The sequence below is a fragment of the Mesoplodon bidens genome (genome assembly GCF_964165515.1).
Source record: "Mesoplodon bidens genome assembly, chromosome: 1".
Taxonomy (NCBI): domain Eukaryota; kingdom Metazoa; phylum Chordata; class Mammalia; order Artiodactyla; family Ziphiidae; genus Mesoplodon; species Mesoplodon bidens.
The window spans coordinates 12,743,658-12,770,091 of record NC_138176.1 but is presented as its reverse complement, the minus strand read 5'-3'; the positions used below and the strand labels follow the sequence as shown (position 1 = coordinate 12,770,091).

Below are 26,434 nucleotides of genomic sequence, written 5' to 3'. Positions count from 1 at the left end.
GAAGCGGGAGGCGCGGCCCGGCCTGACGCCTGCGCAGTGCGGTCGCCCGAGCCTGCTAGTACCACACCCCCGGGAGGGACCGAGGGGAGGCAGAAGCATCCGAGGCATTAAAGCATCCGAGGGAGCCCGAGGGGAGGAGAATGGAGTGACAGAGAAACACGGAGGGTGGGGGGTGGGGGGGAGACTGTTGAGGGAGGGGGGAGGGGGGACACAGAGGGAGGAAGAAGCGGCGGCGGCGGCTCCTCTTTGCAGAGGTGGAAACTCCGAGGGATAAGAGCAGGAATAATGCGGTAGGCTAGGCGGGCTGCTCGCTCCCGGCTCCGGCAGCAGCGGCAGCAGCCCGAGCAGCGGCAGCAGCAGCGGCAGCACCTCAGACGCTGACAGCCCCGCCGGCCGGCTCCCTCGCTGACCGCCGACTGTCAATGGAGCTGGAAAACATCGTGGCCAACACGGTCTTGCTGAAAGCCAGGGAAGGTAAGAGGCAGGGCTGGTGCGAGCCTGGCGCATTCGCCGCGGGCCAGGGTGCCGGTGTCGGGCGGCGTGTGGGCTGGGGCTGTGCGTGTGCAGGATGCCCGCAGTGAGTTGGTCGGGAGCAGGACACCTCGGAGAGCTGCTCTGCAAACGTTTCAGGGTTCCTGCCCTTGTGCTCAGGGAATCTGGACTTGGGCAGAGAAGGAGAAACGTCGAGGTTGCAGGGATTAGGATGCTAAAATATCCCCTAGTTTCCAGCCAGCTCTAACCTTACAGATCGTGCCGTCTCGGCAGCTGTTGAAAGGTCAGTTGGAAAGGCTTTCATTCAGGAAGAGATGGGCAAACATGCAAATAAAATAGCTTTTCCGAGTCGGCCCGGGATGGTTCTGTGAGTGAATTCGGGGGGGGGGGCGGGGGATAGGGGGGAATTATTAGAAGCCAGTCTTTGCTTGCGCAGGCTGAGTTGATATAGGCTATTGCTGGAAACCATCCGCTGGGAATGTTTCTTAGGGAAATCCCGTCGTGTGGAAGGAAGCCTTTTAAAGGCAAAGTAAGATGTTGAGGAATTAGCCTGTTCATAGAGTAACGAGAGGATGGCTGTACAACTCATCTAGAAAATAATTCAGGATTTCAGGGGTGGGTCCCCTCCGCTTTGGGGAGGAGGAGAGGTAAGTGAATTTTTTGGCTTTGGGCTCAAGGAAAGAAAGGTAAGTGTGCCAAGTGTTAAGATGCGTTTTGGATGGAAATCATTAGATTTTTCTGCATTAGGCTATCAGGAAATATCGTCTAAATGGAGTGGGTAAGAACCTAAGTCGAGACTATAAACACACTTTCTGACTTTTCCTTGAGATGAAAAAAAAAAAAAAAGAGAAAAGAAAAAGAGAGAGTGTCCCAGAAACTTACATGCTTCCTAAAATGATTGTGTGCGTGTAAACATACATATTTAGGAACACCTGGAATTTATGTAACATCTCTTTTGCCAGGATTTGAGCTCTGGGTGCAGCCTTTTTATGAAAGGGGAAGTGGTTTTCCCTTTCGTGGGAGGAGGCTTTATTTGACACCCAAGGTAGTAGGCAGTCTACGTAAGGTCTTGACTTCAGAAGGGTACTCGGGGAGCAGCCCACAAAAACGCCTTATTTACTTCTTAATATTTTCATTCACCCACTTTAATGAATGAAGGAAGACTTTCTGGCCAACAATAAAATGATTCATGTTTATCCAGACGGTTCCATCACCTTGTGGCACTGTACACGCTGTGTGAGTAGGTGATACACAGCTCAGCAACTCACGTCGTAATTTCGGTGTCACTTGTCTCTAAAGCAGCAGCCTGGAAGATTTGCTTTGAAAACTCCAGCAGAGTTGAAAATGTGCAGGTCTGTCCCTCCCATTGCTCAGCTTTGGTGTGAACAGACTTTTAAGAGAGGCTGTTACTTGGTGACTTCAGGTTCTAAAGCATGAATGTTTTCTGTCTTCCTAACGGGACATTTTAGCAAATTGGATCAAGGTGGGGGGCTGGTGGGCTCTCTCCTGAACGAGGCAGTGAGTCCTGTAGGGGGAAAAGCGGACAAAACAGACCCCCTCCCCCGCTCCCAGCCTTAGCAGCCGCCACCTAGTGGTGGAATATGGTTGTACATCTCAGGGCTCAGGGGCTGGGAAAGTTTTCACCCTCTCTCCATTCTGAAATTTCTTCCTGGGAAATCATTGGATATGATGGTGCTGGAGGCTTCGCAAGTTTCACTGGTTTCTCCTGTTGCCTGGGGAATTGTGCTGCCTAGATTTGCTGCTGTACACATTCGTTTGCCTGGAGCTTGCTTTTTTCTTCTCTCAGCATTTGGTTGCTTCTTTTAAAATGTTTTGCTTGGAGTGGGCAAAGTATTATCAATTTTCTCCCCCAGTTTGGTCTCCCCATTTTTTTTGTTTGTTTGTTTGTTTCACCAAAATGAATTCACCACTTGATAATTTTGTCTGTCAGGTTAACAAATTGGTTTTTTCAGAACCTTAGGAAAGAGGGCTACAGTCTGGAGGCTTATATGGAATGACCGAATTACAGTGATTAAAAGTTCCCAAGAATGTGCCTTTCACTTCCTTTTCCTTTTAAAGTCTTTTCAATTTCTCTTTGAGAGTTTGGTAGTCATCTCATGGTGAGAAAATAGGCTCTCGATGACGCCTTTGAAACGGAGGGAGCCTTGCCTCTAAGGATACGGAGAAACTGACACGTGAATGAGAAAAATTAATCACTTACATGGAAACTTCATTTTGAAATTTGCGTTTCTCCACCTCTTTCTCTCTTGTCTAAAGAGAAACCATGATTTTTTTGCGGTACGCGGGCCTGTCATTGTTGTAGCTTCTCCCGTTGTGGAGCACAGGCTCCGGACGCGCAGGCTCAGCGGCCATGGCTCACGGGCCCAGCCGCTCCGCGGCATGTGGGATCTTCCCGGACCGGGGTCCGAACCCTTGTCCCCTGCATTGGCAGGCAGACTCTCAACCACTGCGCCACCAGGGAAGCCCAAGAATCCATGCTTTTAAGTGCTTCCACTTTCTTCTTGCTGGGTCTTCATTAAAGATTTGAGAAGCTTTTAGAAATAAAAGCAATTTATTTTTCTCTTCTCGATTCTCATGTAGTTGAAGTCATTCTTTTCAATTAAGTAATTTTCCTAATAATCGTATTACCCAAATATTCAGAAATGAAAGTTCTAGTCAGTTTAGAGAAAGATCTAACATACAATTTAGAGTATCTTTAAAAATCTGAGTTGCTTGGAATGTTTAAAATCACTTCCTGAAGATTCTTGTGAATGGTTATAGATGAGAAATATGATTGGTAAATACGAAATTTAATTTAGTTCACTTAACAAAATACACTGTAAACAATTTAAAATGTGGCTTTCAAGTAAAAGTCACATTTGTCCCAAACAATAGAGAAACAGGCCTTGAAGAAAGACAGACATACTTTGCAAATGCTATAAAGGAATTTGTAGTTGTCCATGTTGGTGGGTAATTTTGGGGCCTATCTTTTGTTATTGTTACGCATTCTTAAAGGCAGATGTCTTCTAAATTCATTGTAAGTTCAGATTCTTACCATAATAATACATGTATAAAGTGGAAAAATGAAAATAGCAATAAGATAGAAAATCTATAAGTGAACTAGAGTAAAAATGATTCATCGTTAGTAATTAGAAAACATAGGAAGGCAGATTGCACCTTTGTGACAGTTGTTTTGAAATAAGATGGAGATCTGGGTTCAAAATTTTAAACCGCCCAAATGTATTTCGTTCTGGTCTCATGAGGAAACATCAACTTGATCAGTCTTAGGAACTTCAGCTTATTCTCCTAAAAAGTGGGTGGTTAGGGAAAAAAAGAAAGAAGTTGAGACTGAATTCATGCCAATTTATGGAAATGAGCTAAGTGATTAAGCATTTAATGAAAAGAGACCCAGACTAACTTTATCTGTCTATCTATTTACATTTCAGAATCTCAGAAAATTGGCAAGCGTGCTAGTGCTGAAATAATAGTAGTGAGAAAGAGTGTTTGCAGAGGGCCTTTTGTGTGTTTCCTTTTGGTTTTATTGTTGCAGTAAAGGTTTTTGTGTTTTTGTCATATTCTAGATCTGTTGCCTCACTCCTGAGTGAACGGTGTGGAGCAGAAATTTTGTAAAGGCCTACTTTCCTTTCTTCCCAGGCCAGCAGTAGCCATAGTTGATCAATAAAGATGACAGAGAGGGGGTATTGATCACATTTTCCTGAGCGGTGATACTAGCAGGCACTGAGTACAGGAACTGAGAAGTCAAAAACATAATGACTTTGCCCCTGGTCAGGATGTCAAAAACCAGAATATGCTAGAGCCTTTGACTCAGATATCTCTGTAAATTTGTTGGCCCGGATCCTCCTGATGATTAAGATTGGGGACCTGGGGAAAGGTGATAGCAGAGGCTGGGGAGGGCTGGAGAGGGCTGGAGAGGAGAGGGGACCCGCATGCAGCCGGCGAGGGGCAGGCTCTGCCCAGACAGACTCAGCATTCCACAGCGGGGCTGAAAGCCCTTGTTGCCCCTCTTCCCTCTTCCCCTTGCACCCTAGTTCACGATGACCAAACCGAAACATCAGTGTATTCCGTTATTAGAACATTGGGATGTCTCTGAAGCCCGCAGCCCTCCTACTGCTATGGGCAGGCGTACTTAATCCACCCCGTGGCTTCTCACTTCAATCTTCCCGCACAGAAGAGCGGCAGCTGTGCATCCTGGGTGCAGGCTGCTCAGCGCGTGTAAAAGCTGCTGGGCCTATTAAGTACAAAGCTGTCATTAAATGAAGCTGCCTTTTACTTTTTCTGAGTTTCTTTTCCGTACTGACAACTTGGAGGTGGAGAAACCAAAAGCAATTGTTTTCAGAGAGGCCTTGCTTTCCTACAGAAAGATTTCCACTGATGATTTTACTTAATCTAGCTGCCTGTTTTTAAAACCATCAGATAATGCCCACAAGACTCTCGTCTTTCGGTAGCTTAGCCGCTTCTTGTCAGATTCTACACTCCAAAACGCTTGATTCTTCCAGTCCTCAAACTAATCCTTGTTTAAATTATGTCTTCAGCAGCCATAATTCTTTTTTTGCGGTACGCGGGCCTCTCACTGTTGTGGCCTCTCCCGCTGTGGAGCGCCGGCTCCGGACGCACAGGCTCAGCGGCCATGGCTCACGGGCCCAGCCGCTGCGCAGCAAGTGGGATCCTCCCGGACCGGGGCACGAACCCGTGTCCCCTGCATCGGCAGGTGGACTCTCAACCACTGCACCACCAGGGAAGCCCAGCCGTAATTCTTGTAGTGGCTTGCCAAATGATACCCTTTGGGTGTGGGCCGGAGACTTCGGTAACATCCAAGTGAATTTTAGGAAAGAGCTCAATATAGGACCAAATTCACCTTTACCAAGGGCCATTCAACCCAGACCTGGGAATTTACAGTGTTCTAATGAAATGGTTCCAGGACTGCAGGTAATATTTAACGTTAATATTTGTTGCCAGTATATTTGTAGCTCAAGGTAAAGTATTATAGTATCTAGTCATTTTTGAAGTAAAAAAGGCTTATGGTTACAAAAAGATTTTGCTGCAGTAGATCATGCAATTCAGAGGTGAAATTTGAGAAAACAGTAAAAAGTGACTAAAAACAGGTGACACATAGAAAAGGAAGTCAGGAATTTCTTCAGTCTTACAACGCCTAGCCCCTACACCTCACTTCAAAATAGAATAGTGAAGATAAAGGGTTTTAAGATGTGATTTAAAATGATTTAAATAGATTATGTGGGCTTAAATAATAGGAGTGATTTCTACTTTGAAACACATCCTATTACATTTCAGTGAAAATTTTTATTTAAAAATATCCTAAACATTGAAAAGATTTTAATCCATAAGTAAAACTTAAAATTTTATCTTTTGCGGGTAAAGACAGTATTGTTCCATCTGGTACGATTCAGACACTGGAGGAAGCACCCCATTTGGTATAAGTTGTGCTGCCTTTTAAAGAGAAAGCAGTTACGTCCTGACTAGACCTTGCCCCCTCCCCCAGTTTCTCATTTTGGGTTAACCATTCTTAAATTGTCTTCTGAAGTTCTTACAAGGGTAAAAATCATTCATTCATTCATTCATCCAGCATTTGATTGTTGAAGGATCCTGTTGGAGGTGACATTTTGGATGTTCAGCCTTGATGAGATGCAGCTGGAGGTGGGTGAAGAGATGGATTGGGCATCATCATTATCTTCTTAGGCTTTTAAACTGATAAATCAGATCTGAGTAGAACCCGATTTTCCCCCCAAAGAGCTGAAGCTGTCTGTGGTGTGACCCGCTTAGCTGGGAACTCTCTGTTGACTCTGCTGTGCCTAGAACTTGGACACTAGCCTGAGGGACCAAAACACTATTTAAGGATAACTCAGAGGTCATACTTGAGGGACAAGCCCAAATCTGGAAGACAACTGCTAATTTTCCAAGATACTGTGTTTTTATGACGGTCAGTTCCTACACACGGAAACCACTCAAAACAATAGCACGAGGACCCTTTGGTTGAGGAATGAGAAGATCCAGGAGGAAAGTGGTGTGTAGAGGTGCCTTCCAGGTGGAACCTTGGTGGTCTTCCTGGGACAGCAGCCTGGGCAGGGCTGATGGGCTGCAGTTCAGGGGTAAAGATGGTGGAGGCCGCCTTCCTTTCTGGCTTTTTCTTGGAATTGGTTTGAGCATGTCCTCTGGTGGAGCCTGGAATGACCTGAAAGTGTTAAAGGCGTCTGTCTAGTCCTCTAAAGATGTGCTGTCCAACGTGGTAGCTACTAGCTGCATGGGGCTATTCACATTTAAATTAATTAAAGTGAAACACTCCATTCCGCAAGCGTGCCAACCACGTTTCAAGTGCTCAGCAGTCACATGTGGCTAGTGGCTCCCCTGTTGGATGGTACAGATGTAGAACGTTCCCAGCACTGCAGAAAGTTCACTTGGACAGAGCTTCTCTAGAGTTCTACACCTTGAATTAAATGCATGTGATAACCCCATAACTTCTGACATGAAAACTGGGAGAAGGTTAGTGGGGGGAGAAGTGGGAAATGGGGCCAGAGGAGAAGGAGAGAGGGAGGGGAAGGAGGGGGAGAAAAAGGAGGGGCTGGGGGGCTGGGGGATCAGGGATTAGGACTGAGTCACTTCAGAGAAAAATGCAGTTCAAGGACAATCAGAGATGTTGGTGGTGATAGTAAGCTACCCATATTCCTCCCCCCTCCTTTTTTTTCATATCTTGTTGAGAAATTTGCCTAGATTGAGCAACTGACTGTCCTGATTTAATTTTTTTTTTTTTGCGGTACGCGGGCCCCTCACTGTTGTGGCCTCTCCCGTTGCGGAGCACAGGCTCCGGATGTGCAGGCTCAGCAGCCATGGCTCACGGGCCCAGCCGCTCCGTGGCACGTGGGATCCTCCTGGACCGGGGCACGAACCCGCGTCCCCTGCATCGGCAGGTGGACTCTCAACCACTGCGCCACCAGGGAAGCCCCATGGTTTAAATTAAGTGCATGTTATAGATGCGCACAGGGCCCCATGTTCCTTCTTGAGACTCCTGAGGTGAGGATATTTTAAAACCATCATTTTATTAATAAAAACAAAAAGTCGTGTGTACATTAAATCCACAGAAAGAAGGAAAAGAAAAACCCTCTTTCTCTGGATTTCAAAAAGGCGGTCTAAAATGAGCGGGAAAATAGGTAAAACAATTTTAAGGGTTTCCGTTTTCTTTTGAACACGCCAGATTGAAAGAAGATCATGGAGAAAGATGTCAAGAACACACTATTCCTGCACCCGGTTTAAAATGATTTCTCTTTAAAAACTGTTTCCTGTGAGATTTGAAACCTTTTAACGATAACCCAGTTAGAACACACTTAGAAAGCAACATGATTATTTGAAACAATGAAACAGTGCGCTGCTGTTCTTTGGGGTCGGAAGCACAGAACTCTGTCTGAAGTTGTGCCAGGGAGTCGACTGGTAACCTCCTCCTGGCAGAAGTCAGCAATAAATTAGGCTTATTTCCATAGGGCCTGTTTTGTCTCTAGGAATTTGTGGTCGGTGGAGTATCAGTATTTTTTTAAAAGGCAATGATGAAATAAACCTTAAAGGAGAACTTCTGGGGCCTGTGCAGAAAGTAAAAGAAATGGAGATAAACAGATAAGAACATTCCTAGGTTGAGAAGCGGCAGAGGTCCACGGGCCAGCCAGGGCCTGGGCTGCCCCAAGGCTTCTCAGTGGGTCTACTGATCTGTTCTCCACTTTCCAGAATAGAGGTCACCCCTGCTTTTCAGATGAGGAAAAGCGAGAGGAAAGAAAGGAGTCACTTGTCCAAGGTTACTTGAATTGCAGACTTTTCTGGAGAAGCCCTCCAAAATCCTTTAACGTTCCAAAAGAAATCTTTCCCCTCCCCTGTAATAACATAAGCCCCAAACTCCCACAAAAACCGAAACCCAAAAAACCAAACCCATTTCTCTGGGCGGTATGGTTTCTAAATGTAAATGGCCTGAGGTTGCACTTGTGGAAGAGAAAGAGGGTCTCTGACAGATTTCCTGGGGAAAAGGGGCAAAATGGGAATCTAATTGCCCTCCAGACCCTGACTTCAGCTAAATGCCAGTTTGAGAGCGGTTGGATAAAGTAATTCCTACTAGGCTGTGAATGACTACCACAAGGTGAGTCCTCACAGTGGGTGTTTCCATTTTAAAAGTAGAACTGTTTATCAGCTCGACTGAATCTGTGATTGACGAGGGGGAGACATATACAAACGTGCCTGCACCTGTGCATGTGTGCACACATGGCTGCGATCTGTTCTGAAGCCCCATCACCTGTGTGCTCCTACCTGCGTTCTGCCCTCCCTTACGCATTCCAGCACAGCCAAAGAGCAAGGTCAGCCTCTTGGCATTCTTCTTCTTCCTGGCAGGGCTTGGGGAGAATCTTGTGTAGCCAAAGAATTGCCCCTGAGGGACAGGGGATTAAACAAGATGGGCGGTGGTAGGGACATGTCAGCGGTGGCAGCCCTGCTCCCTTTCCTTGGCAGGGCCAAGACATGGGCACTGGACAGGCCAGTTCCTGCTGATGTTGGCTTGCCACGTGCAGGTCACGTCTGCCCGAGCTCCCCTTCCTTGGGTGCTTGCTACCCCTTGGGAGATCCTTGCCCCCGTGCACCTCTGCCCGATGCACCTTAGGTATGTCTCTGCAGCTTTCTTTTTTTTTTTTGCGGTACGCAGGCCTCTCACTGGTGTGGCCTCTCCCGTTGTGGAGCACAGCCTCCGGACGCGCAGGCTCAGCGGCCATGGCTCACGGGCCCAGCCACTCCGCGGCATGTGGGATCTTCCTGGACCGGGGCATGAACCCGTGTCCCCTGCATCGGCAGGCGGACTCTCAACCACTGCGCCACCAGGGAAGCCCTCTGCAGCTTTCTTTACTAATAAAAAAGTAGGGGGCTGGGATGGGGGATACCTACTGGAGTGGTTTCTGGGCCACATCGCAGGGCACACCCCCTCTTCCTCCCAAAGAGAATGTGTGAAGCAGCCTTTTTCCCCAGAAAAGCTCTCTCAGAGTTAACCCTTTCCATGTCGCAAGGGTATTTGCATTTAGAAACCAGACCATGCATGCATGGGTGCACTTTGCATTAACTGAGCAACTTTACTTTTCAAGGGTCTTTGGGAGCTGAGAGTCTCTTCCTTGGGGGTTGCTGTCAAACTTGAGACATCCTGCTGGAGAGGAGGCAGCAGGAATGAGGGGACAGGGAGTCAAGCCTTTGATCTGCTCCTGCACAGAAGGTGAAGCTCCCAACTTAACTGCTTCAGGAAGGGAAGTGGGGGGTGAAGGATAGAACGACCCGCTACAGGGTGGAGAGAACCCAGCCAGTGTAATTGGTCTGCGTATCTGATAAAAGGTCTTATGAAACCTCATTTGAAAATGGAATTCCATCTTGGCACGGGTCTTAGCACCACTTGTGAAATGGAAACAAGCTGGAGGAGGGTCAACAAATGGGCCATGAAAAACGGCTTTCTGATGGCTGGTGCAGGAATGCACTCTGCTCCGTCCTAACGGTGTCTGGGCGCTCAGGAACAGCTTGTTAGAATGCTTAGATAACATCCCCCGAGAAGGAACCCCAAGCTCTAGGACAAATAGGGGGGTGGGATGGGGACAAAGAATTGGGCTGCAGGCTTGAATGGCAAAGATGTCTCAGAATCCCACTTTTCTCAAGCCGAGTGCTGTTGTGGGTTGATGCCACTAAGCCTACAGTCACAGATTAGGGAGGCTGTCAGTCAGACGCGTGTGTGCCTGGAACGTAGTAGGTGTTCAGCAAACCTGGATTTGGGAATGATTGACTGAAGTATATCTAAGTTTTGTGGAGGAGGGGGAGAACCAAGAAACCAAGGTCTTCAAGAAGTGGCCTCGATGTCGCAGTAGATGGTAAATTAGGAGATGATTCAACACGGTTAAGAAAGACTAACTAAGGGTATAGGGCAAATTGGAAAATGTTTTCCAAATGTTTGTCTTAACTGTGAAAAACGTCTGGCAGACTTCCCACCCCGACCCCCAAATTGGAAGTGGTTTGTTTTTACTTGTTTTGGAAGAAATAAATATTTGCATTAGTCCAAACATTCGGGGCAAACAGTTCTCCCCGATTCTGAGGCTCTGTGCGGGTCGGAGATGTTTCATGCTGATAACACTCATACCTTTTTTGGCTAAATCGAAGGTAGCTTAGGACACAGTCTTCACATGCTTTTCACATCACTGCTAGAACGAGGCTGAGCAAATGGAAAGAAAATAGGAAGCCAAACACGGATCCTTCCAGATCCAGCAATGGCTGATGACCTGGCATTTGAAGGATAGAATCTTTATAGAAAAATTGCCTGCTTGCTCGTGGGCAAAGAGGCTGGATCCAATTAAGACAAGGAAAACGTATGTTAACTCAGAGAAAAAATTTCTAAACAGTCACTCCTGTAATCCTCTCTGAAGAGGAAGGGGTCGACATGATGGGGCTTTGTGGATGATGCCAAGCCCTGTGCTATAGAATAATTAGTAACCACTGTTATTGTGCCTCACACTCATTCCCCAAACCACTAACCATCGCTTGCGGTGGAATGCACCAGGCCTAGATATTTGCCCCAGATGTCTTCCCATGGATAGTATCCAATTAGAGGGCTTTTGAGAATTAAAGCTTAATTCTCTTATAACATAGCAGGATGCAAATTAAAGAAGAACAAACCTGATTTCCTCAAGGGTTCAATGGGTGACTAAGGTGAGGGTTGGTCTTCAGGTTCCCTTCAAGGACACGTCTCAGTTTACGTTTTGGTAACTATCGGGTGGCTAATTGTTTTACGTCCTGGTGCCTGGTGCTTCCGCTAGTCTTTTGGGGCAGCTTACAAACATTTCAGGAGTGCCTGTGAGGGGATCGAGGATTTGAGAGGCCTGTTCAGAGAAGTGGACGTATGTCTGCTTATAATTTCATTCTTCCGCGGTGGGCCTCTGCATTCTAAATGTCTTCCTAAAATATAGAGCTTTGGGGATCCCTGCAAGCAGAATTCCGAGGGCGATAGCCCTAGATTGGCTTCTGCAACTTCCCTAGGGTCGTAAATCCAGTATTTAGTTACGTCTTCTTATGTGCTAGCCACCACGCTAGGCTCTGAATGGAGGACAGGAAGCAATGGAGCTTCCCTTCTCCTTTCTTTTCTTTAATAAAGATATTTTGATTTTTACTTATTTGGCCACGCCTCTCGGCTTGTGGGACTAGCTCCCCGACTAGAGATTGAACCCATGCCCTTGTCATTGAAAGCTCAGTCTTAACCACTGGACCGCCAGGGAATTCCCGCCTTCTTCCTTTTAACAGAATTGTTTAGGAATTATAGAGTCCTTGGTGCCCATGGTTTCATTTGTTCTTTACAGTCCTGTGAGGTATGTTTTGTTCTTCCCCATTTTATAGATGAAGAATCGAAGGCTCTGAGAGGTATTGGGTTGGCCAAAAGGTTCGTTCGGGCTTTTCTGTAACTTCTTACAGAAAAACCAGAACGAACCTTTTGGCCAACCCAATAAATGCCTTGCCCTGGAGCATCCTGCTAGTTCCACAGCCCAGACCCAGTGCCAAGCCCAGTCTCTACTCTGACATTCTTTCTGCTCCATCACAGCTGCTGCTCTCAATAATCTTACCAGCTAGTGGGAACATCAATACTAACGTGCATGAGACATTTACAAAAGAATCAAGTGTGGGCTTCCCTGGTGGCGCAGTGGTTGAGAGGCCACCTGCTGATGCAGGGTACTCAGGTTCATGCCCCGGTCCGGGAGGATCCCACATGCTGCAGAGCGGCTGGGCCCGTGAGCCATGGCCACTGAGCCTGCGCGTCCGGAGCCTGTGCTCCGCAATGGGAGAGGCCACAGCAGTGAGAGGCCCGCGTACCCCGCTCCAAAAAAAAAAAAAAAAAAAGAATCAAGTGTGCCGCTGTGACTCACAATTCAATAGGAGTCATTCTATCTAAACTTGAAGGTTTTCAAACATTTGCACAGACAATACTTGCTTGCTAAAGAAAATGCAAACAACAGCGCACAACATCAAAAAGAAAGTTAAAATGTCCCTCCTCCCATGCCCCTGCTACCCGTTCCATCCCTCAGAGATAGTTACTGTCAGCATTTAGATGGACCTTTTCCCAGATCTCTATGTATATGCACTCGTGAACATACAGATACATTTGACACAAATGGGATCCTAGTATCCACGTACTTCTGCAGCTGTTTTCAGTCCACAGTAAGTTGTAGTGCCTTCCCATATCTCTGTTTATAGTTTCCCATGAAACGAAGGTGTGTTAGGAAAAATTGTGAAAGACTTTGGAAATGGAGCGTTGTTGCAGTGGAATGCTGGGTGTTTTCTAGCAGACCCTGAAGGGCTATCGGGCTGTAAACGGGTCTGTGTCTTTGATTGTTTTGGAGTAGCTACATTATTAATGTATTTAACCAAGCCCCTATAGTGGGCCATTTAGGCTTTCCAGTTTTTAAGTATATTGTAAGCAGTGTGGGAATTGTCTACCCATCCTATAACATCTTTATACACTTATTTAAAGACTTAGTCCCGACTCCCCATGATGGTATCTGCCTAATAGATACCATCCCTCACTCCCCACTTTGGGAAGAAGAGTGATGATTTCTGAAATGGAGTTAAGTGATCCTAGGGATGTACAAAGTACGTTTTCTTATGAGAAAGAAGCATGATACACGTGAGGACATGTGATACGATATTTTTGAAACCTTTGGGGTTTAACACCCACACCTCTGAGTGTTCAGTCATCTTTTCTATGCTATTCAAACCTTGGATTGGGGAAATCAAGTCCAGTCAAAGACTTTCCTTGGCGATGACTTTATAATTGCCCCTGAGTTTTGCATGTGTGAATCTGGCAGGGAGCACAGGCTCAGATAGCAGCCCATATTTCTCTCTCTCTGTCTCTCTCTCTGTTTTGTTTTGTTTTTTTGGCTGCACTGTGTGGCTTGCGGGATCTTAGTTCCCGACCAGGGGTCGAACACACATGCCCCCTGCAGTGGAAGTGTGGAGCCCTAACCACTGGACCACCAGGGAGGTCCCATATATTTCTCTCTTTTGATCATCACCACAAGCCAGACTTGGAAACTATTATTATTGTTATTTCAATTTGAGAAAAAAAAATCAAGCTCAGAGAGGTGATGTGATTTTCCAAGGTCACACAGCAAGGACCCACTTCTCCCCCTTCCTCCTCTGGTGCTAACTCACTGCATCTTTTCCCATCTCTAAGGACTTCCACATTTGTTTGTATGTTGCGTAACTCTAGGGAGGCATCTGAACCTGGAGTTCGGAGTTCATTGTTCAGAGGGAGAAGAGTTATAAATGTATCTTGGGGAAGGGGCACCCTTTCCGAATTCTTTCAAAGGTGCCACGTGTGCTGCTGTTGGTTCCACATAGTGTCCTTTGCCTCCTGTCTCTGAGCTGGTATAGCTTTCTCCTCTGTGGAATTCTGGGGGTTTTTCCATGGGTAACTGCTTTGACTGCAGGTTTGCATGTGATTACCTGGGTGAGGGTTCTGTGAGTCCCACCTTGAGAATCCAGAGCTCAGGTAGAAACAGTACAAAACAAAAAAAACCCTGGCCCTGCCTCCGCACTCTATATCCCTTTGAGATAAGCTTGGCTCCAGGGCATAGTCCAAGGTCCTGGGTCTCCAATATTTTTGTAACAGTTGGAGAAGAGAGTGGCATTTTCTTCCTGTAAGCATTTGTGGGTTATTGGCTCGCCCGGTTGAGACTCACTGTGCCTGGAAGCGCAGGGAAGGAGAAAGGCTGCCCCTTAATTGGATGATGAGTCCGCACACGGCTGTGGGCTCACTGTCACCTCCGAGTGCAGGAAGGAGCTCCACCAACCAGAGCCTGCGCCTTCCTTCCCCAGAAGAGGGGTCTCAGGACCGAAGGAAGCCCACTTGTGCGTGGAGTGCAGGGCCAGAGCAGAAGCAGCCTCCAAAGTAGGACCGGCCCCCCTCTGAGGCAGTTCTGCTCTAATACTGATTCCCAGGCTGCATTAGTGCCCTAGGGCCACTTAGGGCTACAAAGTACCACAAAATGGGCGGCTTAGAACCACAAAAATTTATTGTCTCACAGTTCTGGAGGCCAAAATCAAGTTGTGGGCAGGCCACGCTCCCTCTGAAGGTGCTAGGGGAAGGATCTTTTCCAGACCTCTCTCCTAGCTTCTGGTAGCCTCAGGCGTTCCTTGGCTTGTAGATGGTTGTCTTCTCTTTATTATGTCTGTTCATGTGGTTTTCCCTCTGTATCTGTCTGTCTCAGGGTCCAAACTTCCCCCTTTTTTTTTTTTTTTTTTTTTGCGGTACGCGGGCCTCTCACTGTTGTGGCCTCTCCCGCTGCGGAGCACAGGCTCCGGACGCGCAGGCTCAGCGGCCATGGCTCACGGGCCCAGCCGCTCCGCGGCATGTGGGATCTTCCCGGACCGGGGCACGAACCCGTGTCCCCTGCATCGGCAGGCGGACTCTCAACCGCTGCGCCACCAGGGAAGCCCCAAACTTCCTCCTTTTATAAGGACACCAGTCATATTAGATTGAGGCCCACCCTAGCGACCTCGTTTTAACTTAATTACGTCTATAAAGACCCTGTTTCCAAATAGGTCACATTCTGAGGGTTATGGCTTCAACATCTTTTTTTTTTGGTGGGGCAGGGCACAGTGCAACCTGTAACACAAAGCCCTGCCCCTGAGGTTCTAAATCAGAAGCTCCTGGGGAGCACCTGAGCATTTGTATTTTAAAAACTCCCCAGGCTCAGCCAGGTTGGGGAACCACTGCTCTAAGAGGTTTCTCACTCTCTTCTGAGGTGATCTTGGAGATTCAACTCCAACCTGGCTCCCCAAGCAGTACCCTCTGCAACTTCCCTAGCAGTAGGCTTCTGCCCCCTGCTCCAATCTTTCTAGTGTCGAGGAACTCACAGAGGAACTCATATATATATGAATGATAGGCTTTTTGCTTTACCCACTAAACAGTAAACCCCCCTGAGGGCGGGGACTAGGTTTTTTCTTTCCTGTATCTCCCTGGGCCTCACCAAATGCTAATGGTAAACCCAAGTCTGCAGTCAAGGCCAGGTGTGCCTGGTGCAGTGCTAACCCACCAGGTCCTGGTTCTGCTCTTTAGAGGCATCCAGAATCAATGCACCACCCTTTGCTGAGGAGGCCCTTCTGATGTTAGAAGACAGCTGTGACGCCCACTGTAGAACTGGCGCCAGAACCCCAGCCTCTAGATTCCCAGGTCTGTGCTTTCATTGTACATCACGTTCGAATAACAGACACATTCAACCAAGGGTCAGAATCTGCTAGCAGATGGGGTGTTGCTTACACCTGGCACAGCTCAAGGAAAAGCTGCTTAATAAATTCCTAGAGGCGGGGTCGAGACACCCACTTTTTTGCTTTTCAAGGTAATATGGTGTCTTCTCTTGCTGTTAAGTACACCAAGCCAAGATGCGCAGTTTCCGTTGAAAGCGCTATTAATGCCTCTAGTGGAAAGGCTGAAGGGAAGGGAGAATGTGCCGCCGACACCCTGGCTGTGTGAGCTTAGACACATTGCTTGACCTCTCTGAGCCTTTCCTCAGCTGTGTAAATGTGTACCTCGGCCCAGGTGATTTCCAGAGCTCTTCTTACCCTTTGGATCTTGAGAATTTGCTGGTGTATATTTCACTGATAGGCATTCATCTGTGGGTACTTCATGATAAGATTCGATGTTAATTTCAAGAGCAGGCATTACATATTAAAATGAAAATTACCCCAAGGAGAGAATTGGAGCTGGGAGGGGTTGTGTGTATAATAGAAACAAACAGAAAAAACAAAAAACCCATCACTGCTAATTTAACTGAAGCCTGCAATCTAAGAAAGGCAAATGCATGATTCTAGTATTTTCTTTAGTGGATTATAGAAAGGCAAATTAAATCAAAAGTAAAAGATAAACAGTTTGATTGTTCTGCACTGTATTATCTTAATAAACAGTCTTCCTGGAAAGTTCAAAAAGACACAGTGCTCTGTCTGGCCAAAAAAAACAATAAGTAAATAGTGTTGAGAAAATAAGAATTTTCCATCTAGACATGAGTGATGGAAACATTTTCATGTGGACTTGGTGACATCCCGCAAGGAGTCAGAGATTGATAGGCATTACCTACTTTCCAGGGCTGTGGTTGGGGACATTGTTGTCACCTGCAGGGAAAGAGGTCAGAGGCTCAGATGGGAATGGGCCCTGCCAAGCACTCTTGTGGGTTCCTGGCAAATCCTGACTCACTTCTTCATTCCCCTGCAACGTGCAGTCTAGACGTCTGCCTTATCTCAACTGGTGACACAGATTTCATAGACTAGGGTGATGCTGAGAGGGTTGGTGGTCCTCTTCTGTGTAAGGTTTCTACAGCTGGAATTGGTACAAGGTGGAGACTGGTAATTTGGGTTCTGTCCTTGCTTTGTTGTTAAGTTGTCTGACTACGTCACAAAGCTAGTAACTTAGCCTTTCTGTATCTTTATCATTACATAATGCCCTAATGATTACAGAGACCAAAGAAAGGATATAAATAAAATACAAAGTTCAGATACAGACTCAAGTATATGCAAACATTTAGTATATAATAAAGGAAGCATTCGAATCAATGGGTAAAGAACAGCTTACTCAGGAAACGATGTTGAGGTAACTAGCTCGCTAGTCATTGGGGAAGGCATGTTAGATTCCAGCGAGACTGGTATTTCCCTCCCCAATTCTGATTCAAAAAATCCTAAGGAATGACTCCCATTGGCCTGCCTTCTGTTAGTGGATCACTCTGGAACAATTAACATAGATCTCAGGCATCAATTCTTAGACTCTTAGCTTGCAGGCCATTGGGGTGAAGTTGTAAGACCATGGTAGCTCTGGTTGCAGCCAGAGAGGATGGGTGTTTTAAGTGGGGAGGTCATTTCTAGGGGGGGAAAAGAAAGAGGGTCATGGTCAGGCAGTATGTAGGGATTTGCTATACAAGAAAATATCCTCAATCTCACTAGTAAGCAGAATCTTAAATATATGCATAATCTTACATTGGCAAAAATTTTAAACATTGATAATGCCTCTTTAAGGAAGTGTGGGTAAATAAGTTCTTTCAAACATTGTACTTCCACTGCTGATAGGAGTGTAAATTAATAAGTCTTTCTTAAGGACAGCTTGGCTATATATATATATATATATGTCTCAAAAGGCTTAAAATTGTGTAACCCTTGGTCTTGAAATTCTATTTCTAAAATATTTTTTTAGGAAAAAGGAAAAATCAGTGAATAAGTGCTATGCAGGAGGTTGTTGAGTAGAGGGTGTTTATAATAGAGAGAAATTGGAAACAATTTCAGTGACCTTCAGTAGAGGCTTGATAAAATGAATTTTGGCGTATTCAAAAAATGGACACATATGTAGCCATGAAGAATTATGGAGATCAATTCTTATTGACATGGAGAGATGATCATAACGTAGTGGGTGGAAGTCAGGAAAACCTGGATTTTGTACAGTGAGTGTTCATTATACTTAGAAAAACAAAGACATTTCCATTTGGAGAGGGGGGATGACAATTTGTGCCTTGTAAGGCACAATTTATGTTCTTTGATGGGAACATAAAGAAATAAAATCCATAAAAAACAAAACAAGACTTCCGGGTAAGATGGCGGAAGAGTAAGACGCGGAGATCACCTTCCTCCCCACGGATACACCAGAAATACAGCTACACGTGGAACAACTCCTACAGAACACCTACTGAATGCTGGCAGAAGACCCCAGACCTCCCAAAAGGCAAGAAACTCCCCACATACCTGGGTAGGGCAAAGCGGAGAGATTCCCGCACAGAAGATCGGTGCCGAGCGGCACTCACCCGCCCGAGAGGCTTGTCTGCTCGCCCGCCAGGGCGGGCGGCGCTGGAAGCTGAGGCTCGGGCTTGGGTCAGAGCGCAGGGAAAGGACTGGGGCTGGCGGCGAGAACTCAGCCTGAAGGGGGTTAATGTGCCACAGCTAGCCGGCAGGGAGTCCGGGGAAACTCTGGAGCTGCCGAAGAGGCAAGAGACTTTTTCTTCCCTCTTGGTTTCCTGGTGCGCGAGGAGAGGGGATTAAGAGCGCTGCTTAAAGGGGCTCCACAGACGGGCGCGAGTCACGACTGAAAGCGCGGAGCCCAGTGACGGGCGTGGGACGCTGGGGCTGCTGCTGCCGCCGCCAAGAAGCCTGTGTGCGAGCGCAGGTCACTGTCCACACCGCCCTTCCGGGAGCCTGTGCAGCCCGCCACTGCCGGGGTCCCGGGATCCAGGGGCGGCTTCCCTGGGAGAACGCACGGCGCGCCTCGGGCTGGTACAACGTCACGCCGACCTCTGCCGCTGCAGGCTCGCCCCGCACTCCGTGCCCCTCCCTCCCGCCCGGCCTGAGTGAGCCAGAGTCCCCGAAGAGGCTGCACCTTTAACCCTGTCCTGTCTGAGCGAAAAACAGACGCCCTCCGGCGACCTACACGCAGAGGCGGGGCCAAATCCAAAGCTGAGACCCAGGAGCTGTGAGAACAAAGAAGAGAAAGGGAAACCTCTCCCAGCAGCCTCAGAAGCAGCGGATTAAAGCTCCACAATCAACTTGATGTACCCTGCATCTGTGGAATACATGAATAGACAACACATCATCCCAAATTGAGGAGCCCCGAGTCAGTGCTGTGCCTCTGAGGTGGGAGAGCCAACTTCAGGACACTGGTCCACAAGAGACCTCCCAGCTCCACATAATATCAAACGGCAAAAATCTTCCAGAGATCTCCATCTCAACACCAGCACCCAGCTTCACTCAACGACCAGCAAGCTACAGTGCTGGACACCCTAAGCCAAACAACTAGCAAGACAGGAACACCACCCCACCCATTAGCAGAGAGGTGGCCTAAAATCATAAAAAGTCTGCAGACACCCCAAAACACACCACCAGACGTGGACCTGCCCACCAGAAAGACAAGATCCAGCCTCATCCACCAGAACACAGGCACTAGTCCCCTCCACCAGGAAGCCTACACAACCCACTAAACCAACCTTAGCCACTGGGGACAGACACCAAAAACAACGGGAACTACGAACCTGCAGCCTGCAAAAAGGAGACCCCAAACACAGTAACATAAGCAAAATGAGAAGACAGAAAAACACACAGCAGGAGAAGGAACAAGATAAAAACCCACCAGACATAACAAATGAAGACGTAATAGGCAGTCTACCTGAAAAAGAATTCAGAATAATGATGGTAAAGATGATCCAAGATTCTATTTCCCAGATCCAAAATCTTGGAAATAGAATAGACAAAATGCAAGAAACAGTTAACAAGGACCTAGAAGAACTAAAGATGAATCAAGCATCGATTAAAAACACAATACATGAAATAAAAAATACTCTAGATGGGATCAATAGTAGAATAACTGAGGCAGAAGAACGGATAAGTGAGGTGGAAGATAAAATAGTGGAAATAACTGCTGCAGAGCAAAATAAAGAAAAAAGAATGAAAAGAACAGAGGACAGTCTCAGAGACCTCTGGGACAACATTAAACGCACCAACATTCGAATTATAGGGGTTCCAGAAGAAGAAGAGAAAAAGAAAGGGACTGAGAAAATATTTGAAGAGATTATAGTTGAAAACTTCCCTAATATGGGAAAGGAAATAGTTAATCAAGTCCAGGAAGCACAGAGAGTCCCATACAGAATAAATCCAAGGAGAAATACGCCAAGACACATATTAATCAAACTGTCAAAAATTAAACACAAAGAAATCATATTAAAAGCAGCAAGGGAAAAACAACAAATAACACACAAGGGAATCCCCATCAGGATAACAGCTGATCTATCAGCAGAAACTCTACAAGCCAGAAGGGAGTGGCAGAACATAATTAAAGTGATGAAGGAGAAAAACCTGCAACCAAGATTACTCTACCCAGCAAGGATCTCATTCAGATTTGATGGAGAAATTAAAACGTTTACAGACAAGCAAAAGCTGAGAGAGTTCACCACCAAACCAGCTTTACAACAAATGCTAAAGGAACTTCTCTAGGCAAGAAACACAACAGAAGGAAAAGACCTACAAAAACGAACCCAAAACAATTAAGAAAATGGGAATAGGAACATACATATCGATAATTACCTTAAATGTAAATGGACTAAATGCTCCCACCAAAAGACACAGATTGGCTGAATGGATACAAAAACAAGACCCATATATATGCTGTCTACAAGAGACCCACTTCAGACCTAGAGACACATACAGACTGAAAGTAAGGGGATGGAAAAAGATATTCCATGCAAATGGAAACCAAAAGAAAGCTGGAGTAGCAATTCTCATATCAGACAAAATAGACTTTAAAATAAAGACTACTAGAAGAGACAAAGAAGGACACTACATAATGATCAAGGGATCAATCCAAGAAGAAGATATAACAATTGTAAATATTTATGCACCAAACATAGGAGCACCTCAATACATAAGGCAAATACTAACAGCCATAAAAGGAGAAATCGACAGTAACACAATCATAGTAGGGGACTTTAACACCCCACTTTCACCAATGGACAGATCTTCCAAAATGAAAATAAATAAGGAAACACAAGCTTTAAATGATACATTAAACAAGATGGACTTAATTGATATTTATAGGACATTCCATCCAAAAACAACAGAATACACATTTTTCTCAAGTGCTCATGGAACATTCTCCAGGATAGATCATATCTTGGGTCACAAATCAAGCCTTGGTAAATTTAAGAAAATTGAAATTCTATCAAGTGTCTTTTCTGACCACAATGCTATGAGACTAGATATCAATTACAGGAAAAGAGCTGTAAAAAATACAAACACATGGAGGCTAAACAATACACTACTCAATAACGAAGTGATCACTGAAGAAATCAAAGAGGAAATTAAAAAATACCTAGAAACAAATGACAATGGAGACACGACGACCCAAAACCTATGGGATGCAGCAAAAGCAGTTCTAAGAGGGAAGTTTATAGCAATACAATCCCACCTTAAGAAACAGGAAACATCTCGAATAAACAACCTAACCTTGCACCTAAAGCAATTAGAGAAAGAAGAACAAAAACACCCCAAAGTTAGCAGAAGGAAAGAAATCATAAAAATCAGATCAGAAATAAATGAAAAAGAAATGAAGGAAACGATAGCAAAGATCAATAAAACTAAAAGCTGGTTCTTTGAGAAGATAAACAAAATTGATAAACCATTAGCCAGACTCATCAAGAAAAGAAGGGAGAAGACTCAAATCAATAGAATTAGAAATGAAAAAGGAGAAGTAACAACTGACACTGCAGAAATACAAAAGATCATGAGAGATTACTACAAGCAACTCTATGCCCATAAAATGGACAACCTGGAACAGATGGACAAATTCTTAGAAATGCACAACCTGCCAAGACTGACTCAGGAAGAAATAGAAAATATGAATAGACCAATCACAAGCACTGAAATTGAAACTGTGATTAAAAATCTTCCATCAAACAAAAGCCCAGGACCAGATGGCTTCACAGGCGAATTCTATCAAACATTTAGAGAAGAGCTAACACCCATCCTTCTCAAACTCTTCCAAACAATATCAGAGGAAGGAACACTCCCAAAGTCATTCTACGAGGCCACCATCACCTTGATACCAAAACCAGGCAAGGATGTCACAAAGAAAGAAAACTACAGGCCAATATCACTGATGAACATAGATGCAAAAATCCTCAACAAAATACTAGCAAACAGAATCCAACAGCACATTAAAAGGATCATACACCATGATCAAGTGGGGTTTATTCCAGGAATGCAAGGATTCTTCAATATACGCAAATCAATCAATGTGATACACCATATTAACAAGTTGAAGGAGAAAAACCATATGATCATCTCAATAGATGCAGAGAAAGCTTTCGACAAAATTCAACACCCATTTATGATAAAAACCCTGCAGAAAGTAGGCATAGAGGGAACTTTCCTCAACATCATAAAGGCCATATATGACAAACCCACAGCCAACATTGTCCTCAATGGTGAAAAACTGAAACCATTTCCACTAAGATCAGGAACAAGACAAGGCTGCCCACTCTCACCACTCTTATTCAACATAGTTTTGGAAGTTTTAGCCACAGCAATCAGAGAAGAAAAGGAAATAAAAGGAATCCAAATTGGAAAAGAAGAAGTAAAGCTGTCACTGTTTGCAGATGACATGATACTATACATAGAGAATCCTAAAGATGCTACCGAAAAACTACTAGAACTAATCAATGAATTTGGTAAAGTAGCAGGATACAAAATTAATGTACAGAAATCTCTGGCATTCCTGTACACTAATGATGAAAAATCTGAAAATGAAATCAAGAAAACACTCCCATTTACCATTGCAACAAAAAGAATAAAATATCTAGGTATAAACCTACCTAAGGAGACAAAAGACCTGTATGCAGAAAACTATAAGACACTAATGAAAGAAATTAAAGATGATACAAATAGATGGAGAGATATACCATGCTCCTGGATTGGAAGAATCAATATTGTGAAAATGACTCTACTACCCAAAGCAATCTACAGATTCAATGCAATCCCTATCAAACTACCACTGGCATTTTTCACAGAACTAGAACAAAAAATTTCAAAATTTGTTTGGAAAAACAAAAGACCCCGAATAGCCAAAGCAATCTTGAGAACGAAAAACGGAGCTGGAGGAATCAGGCTCCCTGACTTCAGACTATACTACAAAGCTACAGTAATTAAGGCAGTCTGGTACTGGCATAAAAACAGAAAGATAGATCAGTGGATCAGGATAGAAAGCCCAGAGATAAACCCACGCACATATGGCCAACTTATCTTTGATAAAGGAGGCAGGAATGTACAGTGGAGAAAGGACAGCCTCTTCAATAAGTGGTGCTGGGAAAACTGGACAGGGACATGTAAAAGTTTGAGATTAGATCATTCCCTAACACCATACACAAAAATAAGCTCAAAATGGATTAAAGACTTAAATGTAAGGCCAGAAACTATCCAACTCTTAGAGGAAAACATAGGTAGAACACTCTATGACATAAATCACAGCAAGATCCTTTTGGACCCACCTCCTAGAGAAATGGAAATAAAAACAAAGATAAACAAATGGGACCTAATGAAACTTCAAAGCTTTTGCACAGCAAAGGAAACCATAAAGAAGACCAAAAGACAACCCTCAGAATGGGAGAAAATATTTGCAAATGAAGCAACTGACAAAGGATTAATCTCCAAAATTTATAAACAGCTCATGCAGCTCAATAGCAAAAAAACAAACAACCCAATCCAAAAATGGGCAGAAGACTTAAATAGGCATTTCTCCAAAGAAGATATACAGACTGCCAACAAACACATGAAAGAATGCTCAACATCATTAATCATTAGAGAAATGCAAATCAAAACTACAATGAGATATCATCTCACACCAGTCAGAATGGCCATCATCAAGAAATCTAGAAACAATAAATGCTGGAGAGGGTGTGGAAAAAAGGGAACACTCTTGCACTGCTGGTGGGAATGTGAATTGGTACAGCCACTATGGAGAACAGTATGGAGGTTCCTTAAAAAACTAAAAATAGAACTACCATATGACCCAGCAATCCCACTACTAGGCATATACCCTGAGAAAACCATAATTCCAAAAGAGACATGTACCAAAATGTTCATTGCAGCTCTATTCACAATAGCCCGGAGCTGGAAACAACCGAAGTGTCCATCATCGGATGAATGGATAAAGAAGATGTGGCACATATATACAATGGAATATTACTCAGCCATAAAAAGAAACGAAACTGAGCTATTTGTAATGAGGTGGATAGACCTAGAGTCTGTCATACAGAGTGAAGTAAGTCAGAAAGAGAAAGACAAATACCGTATGCTAACACATATATACGGAATTTAAAAAAAAAAAAAAAGTCATGAAGGACCTAGGGGCAAAACGGGAATAAAGACACAGACCTACTTGAGAATGGACTTGAGGATATGGGGAGGGGGAAGGGTAAGCTGTGACAAAGCAAAAGAGAGACATGGACATATATACACTACCAAACGTAAGGTAGATAGATAGTGGGAAGCAGCCACAGAGCACAGGGAGATCAGCTCGGTGCTTTGTGACCGCCTGGAGGGGTGGGATGGGGAGGGTGGGAGGGAGGGAGATGCATGAGGGAAGGGATGTGGGAACAGATGTATATGTATGACTGATTCACTTTGTTATAAAGCAGAAACTAATTTAAAAAATTAAATAAATAAATAAATAAATAAATAAATAAATAAATAAATAAATAAATTAAAAAAAAAAAAAAAAAAAAAAAACTCCCTGCAAACAAAAGTCCAGGACTGAATGGTTTCACTGGGGAATTTCACAGTATATATAAAAAAAAAAAAAAAAAAAAAACCATGCCAGGCCCTCTGGGTCTCACCAGGGGTTGTCCTTCTTAGCATTTCACCATGGTAAGTCATAAGACTATTCCGGCCATCTTGCTCAATGATTCTAGAAATTTCCCCTTGGGCCCATCAGTTGACTGACTAGCTTGATTGAATCTGTGAATAAATGCCTTAGTGCATCTAGAACACTTTTTTGGGTGGGGAAGCATCTTTGTCTCGCAAATATGAATTTGATTTTTAGGAAAAGCTTACATTCTTACTGTTGGGTTTGGTGCATTAGGGCAAACGGCCCCTCTGGATGGCAATTTTGGAGGTGAGGAGTAGGGGGCAAGAGTGGAGAACGGGACTCTTCCCAGTACCCTGGGCAGGGTTGGGGTTTATCTAAGTCCCCCCCCAGGGTACTTGCTTTGTTAGGCTGGGTTCTTCTGGGTGTGCAGGCACTTTGTGTTTGCCTCAACAGTAAGGCAATTTGCTTATTTTATTGTCACCTGATGGTTGGTGGGAGGTGAGCACCTGAATTCTTGTGTGACAAGCTGGGGAATTGACAAAGAGACACTGTGACTGTCTGGAATCTTGTAACCAGGGATGTGCCCGGGGCACTGGCATCCTGTCAGCTCTTTCTAGTGAACCAATGCCCAGCTAATGAGCGGGAATACTTTGGTATGCACACAACTGGAGTCAGTTTCACTGCTATGATTCAAGCACCTCCCAGGTGTGAAAGGCCAGGTGAGGCGCTTTAGGAATGTCAAGATGAAAGAGACTGCTTTCATCTTCAGGATGTTCCAGTATAGTTGGGGAAGGACAGATACATGGCCAACTACATTACAAGGTAGACCATAAGTACAAAGGCGGTCTCGATGGGGGCGTTCAGTAAACACTTCACAGAGAGTTGGTGTTTGGCTGGACCATGGAGGCTGGTGGCTGATAGTGTGAAGCCACCATTCACAGAGCCCCTACCGGGTGCCAGGCTTTGTGAAGGGGGCTTTATAGAGATGTAGTTTTCAATCCAGTGCGTTAGGTGTCATTGTCATTTGCATATGACAAATCTGACAGAAAGGCTACTGTCCAAAGTCTTGCAGCCGGTAAGCATTATAGCTTGGATCTGACCCTAGAAGCAGTGTTGTGGGAAGAATTCCACCTCATGAGGTTACAGGGTGGAGACGGAGGTTCCTGGCAGTGGGGAGGGCATGGCCAAATGGTGGTGACCGGGGGGAGTAGCACCAGGTGGTTGTTTGCCTGGTGCCTGGACTAGTTGCAAGGTAGCAGGGGCAGGAAGGCTGGAAGAGTGGACAATCACATGGGGAATGAGGAGGTCTCTGAATGCCAGGCTAAGAGGTCTGGAGTTACATTTGGAGTTACTGAGTTTTTGAACAGTTGCACAGTTTTTGAACATTAGCATAGGCTAATGCTGGCTGAGCTGGAAGACCCTGGATCTGGCGGCAGAGGCTGTGAGGCCAAATGCCCAGTAGTTCTGAGAAGTATGTAGGGGCTGACCAGGCTCCTCCCCAAAAGAGGGCATGGGGTGGATAGGCATGGCCTTGAAGGCTGAATCTATAGA

The 26,434-nt window shown here is 45.2% G+C and overlaps 1 protein-coding gene across 1 annotated transcript in view; it reads left to right on the top strand.

Moving 5' to 3' along the window:
• Window positions 1-209: 209 nt before the first annotated feature.
• GRK5 (G protein-coupled receptor kinase 5) overlaps window positions 210-26,434 on the top strand; it is a 228,024-nt gene continuing 201,799 nt past the window's right edge. The window contains exon 1 of the mRNA XM_081231335.1: window positions 210-474. Coding sequence (XP_081087461.1) covers window positions 423-474 — 52 coding nt within the window. The 5' untranslated portion in view covers window positions 210-422. The remainder of the gene's footprint in view (window positions 475-26,434) is intronic.